This window comes from Symphalangus syndactylus, chromosome 15, assembly GCF_028878055.3.
Source record: "Symphalangus syndactylus isolate Jambi chromosome 15, NHGRI_mSymSyn1-v2.1_pri, whole genome shotgun sequence".
Taxonomy (NCBI): Eukaryota; Metazoa; Chordata; class Mammalia; order Primates; family Hylobatidae; genus Symphalangus; species Symphalangus syndactylus.
In genome coordinates this window covers 9136298-9153018 of record NC_072437.2, presented here as the reverse complement: position 1 = coordinate 9153018, position 16721 = coordinate 9136298, and the positions used below count along the sequence as shown (strand labels likewise).

General features: G+C 42.3%; 1 protein-coding gene across 34 annotated transcripts in view; it reads left to right on the top strand.

Annotated features, from left to right (window-relative positions):
* ARHGEF7 (Rho guanine nucleotide exchange factor 7) overlaps positions 1-16721 on the top strand; it is a 191196-nt gene that overhangs the window by 30594 nt on the left and 143881 nt on the right. For 16 of the 34 annotated variants that reach the window (XM_055244952.2, XM_063618598.1, XM_055244948.2 and 13 more), the window contains exon 2: positions 8970-9056. The exons of 1 other annotated variant lie outside the window; for it this stretch is intronic. In XM_055244952.2, the coding sequence (XP_055100927.1) occupies positions 8970-9056 (87 nt within the window). Of the gene's footprint in view, positions 1-8708; positions 8812-8969; positions 9057-14131; positions 14195-16721 lie in introns of those variants that run through there. 17 more of the 34 variants (XM_055244962.2, XM_063618621.1, XM_055244969.2 and 14 more) reach the window with 8 other exon arrangements.

The following is a 16721-nucleotide window of genomic DNA, read 5'->3' as shown; positions in this document are numbered from 1 at the left end:
GTTTCCAATCGTTTGCCATTCCATTGTGTTCTAATTTTAGATGCCACCAGGACGCTCTCCAGGTTAGGGGCCAGGCAGAAAACAGACAGATGGCACACCGAACAGAGGTGGTGGAGACGATTTATGAAGTGAGGGCAGGAAGAAGGACAACCTAGAAGAGATGGGTTAATGACTGAAAAGTCATTAACTCTCCCTGACCCCGAAGGGAAAGGTCAAGGGAAGCAGGGTTTCTCCAGCCAGTGAGAGCTGTAGTTACAGGAGAGGCTGCCTGACAGGAGCCATGGTCTTCTGCCAGTGGTGTGTTGGTAAATGTTAAACACCTGGCTGTCTGCGACGGGGGCCCTGGTGTGTACCATTTGCTGATTTCTGTGCTGTAGGTACTTACACCAGGGCTTTCAAGGCACCAGTGTGACAGGGCGAGACCCATACAGCCCCCTGTGAACCAGCTCCAGCATCTACCGCTCTAGGCCCTTGCTTCCTGCCCGGGCTCCCTATTGGCTCAACCCCACCAGAAGCCAGAGAGCAGGGAGGCCTGGTTGATGCAGTCCTCAGAGGTCGGTGCAGGTTGGTGAAGTCCACGGGCTGTGTAGTTTTGGACACGACATTTCAGCTCTCTGAGTCCCTGTTTTCTCATCTGTAAAATACCAGAACTACCTCAAAAGTTTTCTGTGACCCTTTCAGCTAAGGTTCTTTGTTTCACTTACTCCGTGATGAGTGGATTTGGTGACCTAAGTGAGTTAGGTCATTTAGTGCACGGTTGCTGACTATTTAACATGAGACATCGGTGGGCCCTGCAGTTAGGGAGCTTATGTCTAATCGAGGGAGATGAGATGTGCACAAGTAGGTCCAGCTGTGTTGTAGGTCTAGTTGTGGACAGAACCACACGCATTCAGAGGAAGTGATCTTTCATAGCTGGGGTGTGAGATTTGATGGCAAAGACCTGGGGTGACCTTCGTTCTGTGGTTGGGAGTCTGCATTATTCTCCAAGTAGAAAAAAACAGAACACTTCTAGATTCAGTCTATATATACCACTAGGTTCTCTAAGTATGGTCCTGATACCATCAATGTCTACAGGGAACTTGTTGGAAATCTAAATTCTTGGGTTCCACCCCACCTACTGAATCTGTGTTACTCCAGGTGATTCTGATGCATGTAGGTGTTTAAGAAACACTGAGTTATACCATACCAGTGGTTCCCAAACCTGGCTGAAAATTAGAATCAGATGAAGACTTTAAACATACACACACACGTGCACACTGATGCTAGGCTCCTGGGCTGTACTTCAGATCTACGCAGAATCAGAATCTCCCTGGGGAGATAAATACTTCTCAGATGTGACTATTTTCTACTGTTGATCTTAATTGTTGAGATAACATTGAACCTGTTAATTATTTGCCTTGCTGATACTGCCTGTTCTTCCTTCTGTAGTGGTTTTTTACTCAAACTCTTTCAAAGTTTGAGAGTCTTTAATTTCTGAGAGGTGGCAGCTGTCTTAGTCGGCTCTCTGCTTTGGTTGAGGGTGGAGATGATTGTTCCTGCCCTGGAGTAGTTGGTAAGGACTTGACATGAAAACTGGATAGCTGCGGACGCTTCTGAAGTCTGACCTTAATGTTGCTTTGTGATTAATTTGTAGCAAATTTTCATATCACACACACTGCTTATCAAATATTAAGTGCAAAAGCCATACTTTGAAGGAAAATTGTAATCATTCTGGGACTGTCTGTGCCTCTGCCTGGTTAGAGTTCTTGATGGAAAAGCCTGGAGTTTATTACCATGGAGAATTTGGCACAGGATTTCTGAAAAGTGAACTGGGCAGAGTTGTTGGTCATTTGAGGCCTGAGTTTTCTGAATATTTCCGGAGACTACATGAAAAAGGAGACGTCCCCACCCCTTTGAATTATGATGGCTTTGCTGATTATAAATAAAGCTATGAACATTGTTGTACATGGCTTTCAGTGGACCTATGCTTTCATCTCTCTTGGGTAAATACCTAGGAAAGGAATTGCCGGTCTTAGGGTAGATGTATATTTAACTTTGCAAGAAACTGCCAGTTTTCTTTTTTTTTTTTGAGACGGAGTCTCACTCTGTCCCCCAGGCTGGAGTGCAGTGGCGCAATCTCGGCTCACTGCAAGCTCCGCCTCTGGGGTTCACGCCATTCTCCTGCCTCAGCCTCTCCGAGTAGCTGGGACTACAGGCGCCCGCCACCACGCCCGGCTAATTTTTTGTATTTTTAGTAGAGACGGGGTTTCACTGTGGTCTCGATCTCCTGACCTCGTGATCCGCTCGCCTCGGCCTCCCAAAGTGCTGGGATTACAAGCGTGAGCCACCGCGCCCGGCCGAAACTGCCAGTTTTCTAAGCATACCATTTACACTCCCATTAGTCGTGTCTGGGAATTCCAGTTACTTTACATCCTTGCCAACACTTGATATATTGTCAGCCCTTTCCATTTGATCCATTCTGGTGGGGTGCTATGTTATCTGTGGTTTTAATTTGCGTTTCCCTAATGACTAAAGAGGTTGAACCATTTTTCACGTGCTCACTGACCATTCGTTTGTATAGCTTCTTCAGTGAAATATTAAAAGGACTTTCAGCCATCTTGTTTGTATCATAATATTCCAAACATGTTTTTCCACTGCAGCTTCACCCATGATCTCAGCTGCCCTTTTTTACTCGCCATCCTTGAGAACACCCTGGACTGTCAAAATGGCACGCCTTTGAGATGCAGTTCCATTTGCCTCTTCACCCTTCCAGGCCCAACTCAGAGGTCACCTTTGATGCTGGTTAAGCCTCTAGCCCTGCCCTATCTCTGCAGAATTTAGGTTTCCGTCTGCCATGCTTCTGTAGTGCTGAGTCTGCATCTCTGTGGCCACACTTGCCATGCTGTGTGCAAGCTTCTGTGTGTCTCACTCTTTGCATTCACTGTGCTTATGCCATCATCTGCTGTGGAGTCTAAGCCCAATATTGCTGGATCAATTTATTACCCATTTCATCCTCCCAGCCGCTCTGTGCAAAAAGATGTGTTAGCCTTAGATCAGGGACAAGGGCATAGACCCAAGGGGTCAAGTGACTTGTCCAGTGTGACACAACATATTTGTTACACAGCCAGGCACTACTTACTATAAAGTTTTGATTCTTTGACATTACAGTTTTCCAAACAAATATGTTTTAGGTACAGTGTTCTTTGACCTAGCTTGCTACAGGTACCCATGTACATGTACAGAAATATTTTTCAAGGGATATGCAGGCACAGGATGGTTTTAAGGGAATCCACTTCCAGACCCTCAACTTACATACACAGTCACCTAAAACTGACTAGCCTTAGAAGGTGCCTGAAGCCACGGAAGACATGAAGCTGGCTTGGCCGTCCCATCTCCTCTCTCACGATGGCCATTCTCCCACTTCACACAGAAAGGCAGACTTTGCACCTGTCATCTTCCTGAGGTGCACTGCTGCAAGATGGAAAACTTCCAGGCCATGTAACAAAGAGACAATGAGAAATATTGATGGTATGAAGAAGTCAATGACTTTAACGCCTGAAATTTTGCTACTCAGGGGTTTCCACTTCTTAGCTTTCACAGAAATCAAACGAGACCTAATCAAGTTGTTAATAAATGATTTAAAATATTTTTAACTTACGAGAGACCATATCTGGACTTTGTCCATGTAACTCAGAAGGCTTCAAAGAGTTAAGTTATATCATGACAAAACTCCTTCCATTTTCAAGTATTTATTTTTGTGAACAAAGTTTTTCAGGGTTTGCATAAAAATCCTCCAAGATAGGAAAACAAGTGATGCTAGACCATACCTCACTCTAGCAAAAAGTGATAGTCATTCATGGGTAAATGAACAAACTAAAAAAAAAGCCCTATACATTTCATTAAAAAAACCATTTCTGGCCAGGTGTGATGGCTCACGCCTGTAATCCCAGCACTTTGGGGGTCTGAGGTGGGCGGATTGCTTGAGCCCAGGAGTTCAAGACCAGCCTGGGCAGCACAGTGAGACCACTATCTCTGAAAAAAAAAAAAAAAAAGAAAAGAAAAAGGAATACACTTCCAGATAAAACTTTGCTTTTTATATGTAATAATTTATAAAAACTGTAACATATTGTTTTCATCATTTGTGTACTCATAATAGTTGTGTTAACTCAGTTCAGAAAAAAATCACAGCAATTAGATTCTTATGGCTTAATACTCTTAAATGTAGAGTCAATTATCATTATTTGTGGTAGTTATGTTCTAGAAAGTTACCTTGATCATTGAATTACTGACAAATGCAACACTGCTCTGAGGAGAAATATAGCGTTAGGATCCACGAAGACTCTGGCCAGAACATTTTGCCAACCAATCAATATGTAACCTTGTTTTATGTGTATTTTTGTTTGAAGATAGCTTATTTAATATAAATTTCTTACTATTAGTCATATGCAGTATTTCTTTATAATAAACACTGTGTTTCAGTTACAGCATTATGTACTCCTATGACTGTACTAGTTTAATTCTCAGTCATAAGTACACACATGCACACAATACACATATACAGTACTCACATAACACGGAATACTGTGAACATGCTTTATACTATATAGCACAGTAATAACAAATACATAAAGTCCTGAAAAAATCATTAAGTGAAGATTAAGCATTTAAAGTTTTATACACATTAACTAAAGTCTTACTGTAATGGAGCTGCAGGATGTGTGATGGTCAATGAGTGCACTGTGGTTTACCCTATCAACCTTAGCTTGCCCCATGAAAATCAAAAGAGGCTGGTGGAACTCACTCTGCACAAGAGGAAGATGTCAGTAAGGGCAGCACATTGTGATCTGGCAGAGCTACCTTAGGAGTTTGTCTTTTGCAACTTGTTGATGGTGTTGGCAACTGTCTGTCAAACTGGCTAGAAAAATTGGTTCAGCCTTGTCTGCCTGGCTTTTCCCCTCAAATCTTTAAGCATCACAGAATAAGGGATAAATGCAGTGGAAGTGAGGTGCTTAACTGTGAGGCTACGTTCAAGTATAGGGTCACATTCTTACATGTCATTGAAAATTTTTTCCAAGGCAGAATTCTATTCTGATACTTTGGCTGCTGTGAGAGGGACAATTCTTGGAGTCTTAGGGTGACTTTCATCACTGTCATGACTTTCATCCCTGACTATGCTGCCATATTTTGCCATCTCATCCAGGTTTTTGTTTGTGGGTTCTACTGCCTTCTCTGACAAAATTTCCTCCACATCTTCTTCCTTCATGTCGTTGAAACCTTCTCCACTTATTTGCCATGCAATATGCATTGTTTTTTTACATTGTTTTTTATATCTTCTGAAACACCTGCAAAGCCTTGAAAAGTTTTCATATAGTCTGGCCAAATGTTTTCCCAGCAGTTATTGATAGTAGCCTGCTTGATGCTGTCCCAGGCTGTGCCAACATAATCAATAATGCTGCGTAGAGTGAGTGATTTCCAGTAGTCTATCATGGTGGCTTCCTTGTTGGTGTCAAGAGCCTCACAAGCTTTACAATAAAGTTCCCTCGTGTAGTGTGCCTTGAAAGTTTGTATTATGCCCTGAGAGGCTGGATGAGAGATGTAGTATTGGGGGCATGAAAAGAACTTCTTTGTTGGGGTGAGCATTTTCAAGTTCATCGTGCAGTGAACTGGGGCATTATCCAAAATTAATAAGACCCAGAAAGCAAGGTTTTTGCCCTGGAGATATCGTTCAACTTCTGGAATGAAGCAGTGGTGGAACCAATCCCAGAATATTTCAGATACCATCCATGCTTTTCTGTTCTACCTCCAATGGACTGGCATGCAGTTCAGGTTTTTCCCTTTAAGAGCTCATGGGTTTTGGGCTCTGTACACCATCAGAGGTTTGCACTTAAAGCCGCCCTTGGCATTGGTGCACAATAGCAAGGTTGAATGCTTTCAAGCCAGGGGCTTGAGTGACCATTTACATTGCATAGGTTCGTTTGCCAACATTCTTTTTTTTTTTTTTTTTGAGACGGAGTCTCGCTCTGTCACCCAGGCTGGAGTGCAGTGGCGCGATCTCGGCTCACTGCAACCTCCGCCTCCCGGGTTCACGCCATTCTCCTGCCTCAGCCTCTCCGAGTAACTGGGACTACAGGCACCCGCCACCATGCCCGGCTAATTTTTTTTGTATTTTTAGTAGAGACGGGGTTTCACCGTGGTCTCGATCTCCTGACCTCGTGATCCGCCCGCCTCGGCCTCCCAAAGTGCTGGGATTACAAGCATGAGCCACCGTGCCCGGCCGCCAACATTCTTATAAAACAAGCAGTCTCATCAGCATTGAAAACCTGCTCTTTAACATAACCCTTTAACCCTTTTCACGTATAACACTTAGCAGGCATTTTAAAAATTCTTCCGCAGCCTCCTTATGGCAGAACCTGCCTTGCCTGCAGGTTTAAAATTTGATTTCATGCTGTACCGCCTTTTGAAACATGCCAGCCAGCCTGCACTAGCTGAGAAGGGTTTAACATTTTCCTGACCTTGGGTAACATGGCTGTAAATTTCTTCGGCTTTCAGCCTCACAACAATACTGCCCACTACACTTTTTTTATTGGCTGTGGTCTCATGAATCCACAAATTTAGCTGCTTTTCCATCTTTTCCATAGCTTCATCACGCACTATAGATGTTACTTTAGCACTTTCTGGAGCAGCCTCATGTACACACGTGAATGTACCGTATTGTTGATTCATTAACATTGAACTCATGTCCAACAGCACTGTAACTCATGCCCGAACGAAGCTTATCTAACACATGTATTTTCTCTGTTAAGACACATCACAGCCTTCTTGCGCTTAGGGACATTAGACAGCATTTCAGCACTACGCTTGGGGGCCATTTGAAACAGAGAACTCACCACTGGAAAGCACAGAAATTTGAAAAACGTGACACTAAGAGTGAGAAGAGGACATATGTTTACAGAATGAGAACTAAAAAAAGAAGGCAGAGCATGGCCTTGTTCAAGCACAGCTGGGAACGAGTACATAAGGTGATCCAAATTTTTCACTGTTCTGCATGTGTCCATATATGACTGAGAGAGTGCTTCAAGTATTGATTTTTGTGTTACACATAATTTTTAGCAAGTAGCTGAGTTCATAAATAGACTCTTTGAGTGATGATTGACTGTATTTGTAGAGGTCACTTGTCAAAAAAGAGTGTGTTTCAAGCATAAAAATAGACTATATGAGGATACAACTTTTTGGGTGAAGTGGAATGAATTAAAGGAGAAAGAATGTCTGACTCGTTCAGAAACTTTTTAGATGGAGAAATTGGTATTATGTTTCTATTACATTTAGATTCTATTGGATATATTTTTTATAAAGGATGCAATGGTTTAATTTAAAAATGTCATCAGAATGTCAGAAATTACATCCTTTACAACTATTTAAAACTATAAAGAAAAAAATTAGGTATTACCTAGATATGTGATAATTTTTGAAAATTATTTTAAAGAGAAGAGCAAAATGGATTAGGAAGCAGCTTTGCTTTTGCCATTCCACTGAAAAAATGTACAATTTCGATGGAAACATGTCAGCACTTGCTTGTAGGAATTTTTCAACTGTAGAAAGAAAAAAACTTCATTTCATCCCTTTTGGCATTGCTGAACACTTGGTTTTGATGTATAATTTTAAAACACCTGAGCATCATGAAATGAAACCACAGTATTCCTGAGAATAGCCTGGTGAAATGTGATTTTCTCCTACAGTACAGAAGGACAAAAATGCCTTTAATGTCCTCAAATGCTAGCGTTCTAGATGACGTATTAGTTTAAATGTCAATGCTTAATGTCTTCACATGTAATTTGGAACAGAAATTTTCTTACAGTTAAAATAATCCTTAGAGTAAAAAAGGAAATAAACGGTTTTTCGTATGCCTCAGGCTTCTTAAAATTTTCTAGTAATTGGTACTGTTTCTGGTTTCCTTAGTTTCTCGCCGTGGGTAAGGTGCAAACACCTTACATGTGTTGCTGGTGGCCCTCAAAATTCTACCTTGGACCAAAGCACTAGGGAGTCTGTAGGTGCCTTCCTGCGCTCCTCCACTGCGGTGGATCCACAATTTCTTCTCAGCTGACTTACTGGTTTTCATGTTAACTGTCTATTTCGGTTAATCATTCATGAAGCACGTGGCTTATACTTGGGAAAACATTGCACCTTAATCCCAACATGCATAATTTATGTTGCTTAATTATTTTAAGTCATTGCATTAGAATCGTAACTGCGCTCTCCATGAGCCTTGGCTGGAAAGAAGGGAAGAAATCCTAGGTTCTCTTCCAACAATCAGGGGTTACTCAAGCCGCCCGAGTTCTCTGGGGCCCCTCTGGGCCAGACTGCGTCCACTTGGGAGAGGCCGAGGACCGGGCGCCAAGAGGCGGCGGTGTCTGCGCTCGGGGTCGAGCGGGTGCGCTGCGTCTGCGGGGCCAGGCCAAGGACCTGGCGCAGGGAGGAGGCCGCGCGCGGGGCCGGGCCTTGTTGGTTCCGTCCGCGGGGCTGGGGTCGAGGCCGAAGACTGGACAGGAGGAGGCGGCGGTGGCCGTGCGTGGGGCCAACCGGTGGGCTCCCTCTACCGGACCGAAGCCCAGCACTGGGCCGGAGGAGGTGGCAGCTCGCCGGGTAAGCACGGTGGGCTGCCTCCGCGGGGGCGAACACCCGGCGCCAGCCGAAGACGTCCCGCGCGGGCCGGCGGGGGCGCGGTCTGAGGACGTCACTTCCGGCGCCGGGCTCGCTTCCTGGTGCGGGAAAGGGCAGAGATTGGTGCAGCCCCGGAGGAAGAAAAAAGGGTGAGGAGAAGCAGCGGTTGAGCAGGTTGGCATCTGGGGCAGCGGGCTCGCTCCAGGCCGTCGGGGGCCGCTCGCCAGCGTCGCCCGCTGTGTTGGGAGCGCGGGCCGTGGGCGTCGCTCGGCCTTGTCCGCGGCCTCCCTGCTGCCGGCCACGGCGCTCAGCGCTTGTGCTCTGTGTTGCAGGTCTACCCGGAGCCCCGGAGCGAGAGCGAGTGCCTGAGCAACATCCGCGAGTTCCTGCGCGGCTGCGGGGCTTCCCTGCGCCTGGAGGTGAGCGCGGGCGGCCACAGGCCGAGGGAGGGGCCGGGAAGACGGGGTTGGGCCCGGGGTGGGTGCTTCGCACCAGCCGGACCTCCCGCCTCCCCCGCTCCCGAGTCCGACCCTCACCGGCCTCTCGGGGGTCCGGGATGTGTGGAGCGGGGCGTTGCGGGTTTGGGTAACGGCCAGGAGGAGGCGGCGCGCGGGCCACCCCCAGGGCAGGGTGGAGTCTGCGTGTGGAACCCCAGACATTGCCCTCGTTCCAGTGAGGAAGAGTGGTTCTGGTCCCTGGTGGTGCAGGTGACACACATTTTCAACAACCGTTTATCAGGGGTGTGAACCGATTTCTTGGCACCTGCCTCAGCATGAACTCTGCTTTTAGAGATTGCCGTCTACGGGCTCGCATCTAGGTCTGGGTCAGGCCTTAGAATCCTCAGCAGGTGATCAGGCAAAGTCTTGCAGAAATAAAATGGGCCAGCCCTCCGCCTGCCTCTCCCAGCCGCACTCCTTTCTCTGCTTTTTCTTCCTGAAACCAGAAATTCGGTGGTTTTTCCGTACCCTCAACACTTAATGTTTAGGTTAGAGAATTCACATTAACCAGTATCTGAGGTTTATAAAACATGCTGTCGGGGAACATACTGGGCGGGGTCTCGATTCCCTGTTGTAAAATGTTGTGTCACTTTAGTAACCATTGTCTTTTCAGTCTTTCAGTGGCAGTTTCTGGGAATTTAACTCTTTCATTTTAATTTACTATTGCGATTCTTCCTACACTTGGGGTAGCACTTTAAATACAGAAATCTAGCTTTGCTTTTCTTGGGATCTGCTTAAGTGGTTGCAGTCAGTCCTGTACTTAAGTCCTGCCTTTTATGTTGCCACTTTGTCACTCTTAACCTTAGTTTTCTTATCTGTAAACTGAGATGGGCAAAATCAAGCTCCCAGATACTGTCGGTCCTCCGTATCCAAGGTTACCCACCCGTGTATTCAGCCAACCTTGGATTGAAAATATTGGAAATATTGGAGGAGGGGGAAACCAATTAAAACAAAATAAAAAAAAACACAGTATAATGATTATTTACATATCATTTATAATGTACTAGGTAGTGTACGTAACCTAGAGATGATTTAATGTTTACGAGACTATGCCATTTTATATAAAAGACTTGAGCATCTGAGGGTTTTGGTATCCACGGGGATCCTGGAACCAATTCCCTGCTGATAAAAAGGGACAACTGTATATGAAAGCGTCTTTGTAGAACCTGTTATATAGGATAACCCAACAGAGGTTTCTCTTCCCGAAGGATAGTCTTTTGCTCTAGGTTTCTTGGAAGACCTAGAATATCAAATCTGTGAGGGCAGGTTACATGGAAAGTTTATTCAATTGAATTAGACATGTAGGAATTCATAGATTAAGGTACTACTAGCGTTATGATTGTAAACACAAAGAAATTTATTGTTGGTAGTATTTCATGTTGGCAAGGAAATTGTTACACGTAAGTGAAAGTGCTAGGCGAGATTCCAAGAAACTTAGGGCCCTTTCAAAGGGGAAAAAGACAGTGTTTCAGTAGTCTTTCCCTGATACCCATTGTCGTATCAGCTTTGTCATTCTGTAATCCAGCTGCCTTATTGGCTGTGATAATATGCCTTGCTAGTGGCAAGTTTTACTTTTTCTTGACCTTTGTGTGGGATTTTGTTATATTACCCTCTTGAAACTACTGAGTTTTGTTTATGTTAACATACTTTTGAAACTCAATTTTTACATTATCTGACTTTAGTGTAAGACTTTTTTAAAAAGTTTTGTTTTAAAGTAAATTGAGGCTGGGCGCAGTGGCTCACGCCTGTAATCCCAGCTCTTTGGGAGGCCGAGGTTGGTGGATCACATGAGGTCGGGAGTTCGAGACCAGCCTGGCCAACATGGTGAAAGCCTGTCTCTACTTAAAAAAACAAAAACAAACCCAAAAACAAAAATTAGCCGGGTGTGGTGGTGCACATCTGTAGTTCCAGTTACTCGGGAGGCTGAGACAGGAGAATCCCCTGAACCCCAGAGGCAGAGGTTGCAGTGAGCTGAGATTGCCACTGCACTCCAGCCTGGGTGAACAGGGCAAGACTCCCTCAAAAAAAAAAAAAAAAAAAAAGTAAATTGAATGTTAAAAACTTACTGTTTTTAGTTTTCCAAAGGTTGCTGCTGACATTTCATATGGTAACTATTGTTTTTATAATTAAGAGTTTATTTGAAAGTTCTCTGGAAGAGAGTTTTCACTAACATATCCCAAGCATCTAGAATAGTGCTTGGCACATAATAGGCTTTCAATAAATATTTGTTACTAATAGAATGAGCTTGAGGTTGTAGTTGATAGCAAGTGAGTTTCATTTTAAAGTAAAAAATTAGTTTTGACTTATTTTGTGCTATTTTTAAAGAGTAAATATCTCTTCCAGTAAATTTAAATAAGAGGCAAATATTAGCATTCTTCAAGCTTAGTGTGAGTCACCCTTATAATTACCTAGGAGATAATAAAAATGAAAATATGAAAAAAGCACATGAAAAACCTGATAAATTGTTCAGTCACTGTGTTTTTTGGGAAGTTACCCTGAGAAGTCACTTTGTATGGTATGCATTCAGCTCTGGCTTCCAGCCTTGTAAGGTGATGTGAAGGGACAGGGCTGGGCCCTGAAGGACTTGGTCATCTCCCATGCGGGCCACAGTGCAGCAATTTCCCAGTGTTTAAGAATTGCCTTGGGAGTGATGAGGGAAGGGCCTTGCACTTGTGAAATATGTTGTAGGATTTACACATTTCATTTTCACAAAATTCTGAAAGGTGGGAAATTGATAAATGTTTTGAAATTACAGGCACAAAACTTAAAACTGATAGCTTAAATTCTAGATTAGCTTTTGTTCTATAGTTGTAAATGTCAAGGTGCTTTTCTTCCAGGGGTTAGTTTAGACTGAATTGTGTTTGTAACAGATTGTGTTTGGTGTATATATTCTTATTTACTGTCAATTTAAGCTCTGCTAAGATTTGTTAAAGGGAAAAAGGAAGTAAACTTGGTTAATATGTCAGCTGTTTTGGTGCATGCCCTCCTTAATTACCTGTAGAAAATCAGATATTATCCCCCAATTGTTCTGATTATGAAAATATTTTTATAAATTGGTTTTAAAGGAATATTGTGTGAGTTGCATTTATTGGTAAACTTTGAGAAGCACTAGGTTTTAAGTTGGAAAACTTTGAAATTTGGAAAATTAAAAAAATTTAATTAGTATTGGAAAGCAGTGCAACTTGGATGACTTCATTTTCTTATAACTTTTTTACTTGGCATGCTTAAATTTTTTTTTTTTTTCCAGTTAGGGCAAAAAAACCCTAGGCACACAATTTCTCTCTATTTGTATCTCAAAAGCAACCAAAATAATAATTATTAATAAGAATAATGATGATGTTGGCTGGGTGCAGTGGCTCATGCCTGTAATCCTAGCGCTTTGGGAGGCTGAGGCGAGTAGATCACCTTAGGTCAGGAGTTCGAGACCAGCATGACCAACATGGTGAAACCCCATCTCTGCTAATCACGCCATTGCCCTCTAGCCTGGACAACAGAGCAAAACTCCACCTCAAAAAAAAAAAAAAGATGATGATGATGATGTTTGTAGAATTTCACTTGAGGATAAGTAACTTACTGAGGCAAACCACGCAAGTGATAGGACATTTCTTTGCATTTTCTTAGGTAAATAGCTACAGAGAAATTCAGAGTGATCTCTGTTTCCAGTTTTTTGCTGTGTTACTGTGGAATTCTGATTCAAGTGTTGTAGCTACTGTAGGGTGTGTATGTGTGCATGTGTGTGCACATGCTTGTTTGTTCACTGAAAAGGTCACAATGAATTAGCTTCCAAGATGTTCCCACCCTATACAACATTGTCTGATTAGGCATCTGACAACTAGGGAAGCAGGTGAAATGTAACTGGCAAAAGCAGATTTTATGTTCCTAGGAGAAAGCTTGTTTGGTTAAAGCCGTCACACCTGTAGCATGTGCTGTGTTTGGTTAAAGCCATCACACCTGTAACATGTTTACCAGTTTTTTATTTCAAGAGCTGAAAGTTAAGGATATAAGATTCCAGTTGTTTAAATGGTACATTATTAAGCTCACAGTAATAACGTGGTTTCAGGAATATTAGCAACAAAAGTATTATAATAAAGCTATGGATTTTAACTTAGTTCTGCTTGAAAGATGTCTACTGTTCTTGATACTTATATTCATACATAATAGAAAAGGGTAATCTTGATGGATAGTTTGATATTAATGAGGCTTTTTTGCTCAAAAATTGACTGTGGACTCATAGTGTTACCATCACTACTTGAAAGGAAAACAAAACATTTCAGATGAAACTGGGTGAGCCTGTTCTCATAGTTGCCAAGAGGGAATAAAGCCAATTTGTCAAGTGTAAGCAAACCACAGCTCTTTCTTGTCATAGACCATTTCTGGAATAGTTATGTTTGATATGATAGGGATGGTAACCCTAATATATTAATAATTGATCTTTCCAGCTCCTTGGCACAGCAACTAATACTAAAATTATCTGCAGGTTTCACAGTTGCTGTTCATTTATTTAACTGTTTTTCTGGAAAAGTGGAAAGCATCCAAAGGCCCAGGTGGTTCAGAACAGAAATCTGCTCTTTTCTCATCCTCACCCTTGGAAGTTTTTGGTTGGTTTTTTGGTCTCTCAGATCAACAGAGCATGAAATGTGGACCAGCTAGTCACATAAAGCTTGCCTCATATGCAGTTTCTTTTCTTTAATTCTTACATTTTGTTTTTAAATTGACAAATAGTTGCATGTACTTATGGAGTAACACCATTATGTTATGGTATATGAATGCATTGTGGAATGATTAAGTCAGGGGAATGAACATATCCATTACCTCACATACTTCTTATTTCTTTGTGGTAAGAACATTTAAAATCTAATCTTTCAGCAATTTTGAAATATACTTTACATTATTGTTAACTGTAGTCACCTGCTGTACAATAGCTCACTAAAATTTATTCCTCCCATCCAACTGAAATTTTGTACCCTTTGACTAACATCTCCCCTTTCCCTGTCTAGCTCCTGTTCCCTCCTTCCCAGCCTCCTCAGCATCTGGTAACCACCATTCTCTTGTCTGCTTCTGTGAGTTCAGCTTTTTTACACTTTACATATAGGTGAGATCATGCAGTATTTGTCTTTTTGTGCCCTGCTTTCTCTTAGCATGATGTTCTCCAGGTTCATTCATTGTTGTTGCAAATAACAGGATTTCCTTTTTTTAAAAGTCTGACTAGTATTCTATTGTGTATATATCCCACATTTTCTTTATTCTCTCATCTTTCAGTGGACACTTAGATTGATTTTATATCTTGGCTGTTGTGAATAGTGCTGCCATGAAAATGGGAGTGCAGACATCTCTTCAACATACTGATTTTAGTTTCTTTGGCTATATACCCAGTAGTGGGATTGCTGGGTCATATGATAATTCTATTTTTAGATTTTTGAGGAACCTCCATACTGTTTCCCAGAATGGCTTTAGGAATTTACATTCCCACCAATAATGTGCAAGGCTTATCTTTTCTCCACATCCTTGCCAACACCTGTCGCCTTTCATCTTTTTGATAATAGCCATTCTACAGTTGTGAGATGCTCTCATGATTTTAATGTGCATTTCTCTGATGATTAGTGATGTTGAACATTTTGTAATCTGTTGGCCATTTGTATGTCTTTTGAGAAATGTCTGTTCGGGTCCTTTGCTCATCATTTTTTAATCAGGTTTTTTTTTTGTTACTGAGTTTTTAAATATATTTTGGATATTAGCTTCTTATCAGATGTATGGTTTGCAAATATTTTCTTTCCATTCTGTGAGTTGTCTCTTAATTCTGTTTTGCTGTGCATAATCTTTTCAGTTCGATTAAATCCCATTTATCTTATTTTTGCCTTTGTTTTCGGTGCTTTTGGGGTCATATCCAAGAACTCATTGTCCAGACCAATGTCATGGAGCTTTCCATGGTGCTTATTTCTGGTAGTTTCATAGTTTCAGGTCTTACATTTAAGTCTTTAGTCCATTTTGAGTTCATTTTTTTTATGTGTTATGAGACAAGGTTCCAATTTAATTTTTCTGCATGTGGATATCCAATTTTCCCAGCACCATATGTTGAAGACTGTCCTTTCCCCATTGGGTGTTCTTGGCACCTTTGTCAAAGATCTGTTGACTGTATTATGTGAGTTTAATTTTCAGCTCTCTATTCTGTTCTGTTAGTCTATGTGTCTGCTTTTATGCTAGTGCCATGCTGTTTTGGCTGCTATAGCTTGGTAATACACTTTGAAATCAGGTAGTGTGATGCCTCCAGCTTTGTTCTTTTTACTCAAGATAGCTTTAGTTATTGGGTTTTTTTTGTGTGTGTGTGCTTCCATGTGAATTTCAGGATTGTTTTTCTGTATCTGTGAAGAATACTATTGGAAATTTGGTAGACATTGCATTGAATCTGTGGATCACCTTGGGCAATAATGTTTTAACAATGCAGGTTAAGCATGCTGACTGATATGGTTTGGCTGTGTCCACACCCAGATCTCATCTTGAATTGTAATCTGCATAATCCCCACATGTCTAGGGAGAGACCTATGGAGAGACCTCCAGGAGAGACCTAGGAGATTATGGGGATTACAATTCAAGATGAGATTTGGAAAACCTCATCTCTACAAAGAGAAAAAAAATCTATTGGATAGTGCTGGATCCAGTAGAATCCTAGGAGATTGGGTCATGGGGGTGATTTCCCCCAGGCTGTTCTTGTGATAACGAGGGAGTTCTCAGGAGATCTAATGGTTTTATAAGGGGCTCCTCCCCCTTTGCTCCTCACTCTTCTCTCCCCTGCTGCCTTGTGAAGAGGTGCCTTTCGCCATGATTGTAAGTTTCCTGTGGCCTCCCCAGCCATGTGGAACTGCGAGTCATTTAAACCTCTTTTCTTTATAAATTACCCAGTCTTGGGTATGTCTTTATAACAGTGTGAACATGGACTGATGTACATGCCAAACCTGAAAATCCAAAATGCTCCAAAATCTGAAACTCTTTGAGCACCAACGTGACACTCAAAGGAAATACTCATTGGAATGTTTTGGATTTTCAGGATTTGGGATGCTCAACTGATAAGTATAATGAAAATATCCCCAAATCTGAAATACAAAACACTTCTGATCCCAACTTGTGTCACTTCTGAGAATGTGTACATGATGCTGAGTAGCACAGAGCATGCTTGTGGCATGGGTGCTAAATGGTTAGCTTGGCACACTCACAGCTAGTAATTGTGACTTTGATCTTCAGCTGATTTCTCCTTTTTTGATTCAGGGTTATTGCTCACTCCTGGTAGCTGCCCACTATTATCAGGTGTTTGCTTTTCGGGGGACGGTATAGGGGGAGGGAATGTAGTGCCTGACCGCAACCCCTTTCCTGGGTTGCTGTCCTGTGTTGCCACTCACCAGCTGTGCCATCAGGAAAATGGGTGTCACATGTGCTTGCCCTTTGTGTCGGTCGTGAGGATTACATGAATTCATGCAAAACTCTTAGAACAGTGCCTGGTAAGTTGGAGGTGCCAAAGAGACGTTAGCTGTTATTATCATTTGCATTATTATTCTTTCGTGTAGTTGGAGCCATATGGTATATTTTAAATCTTTA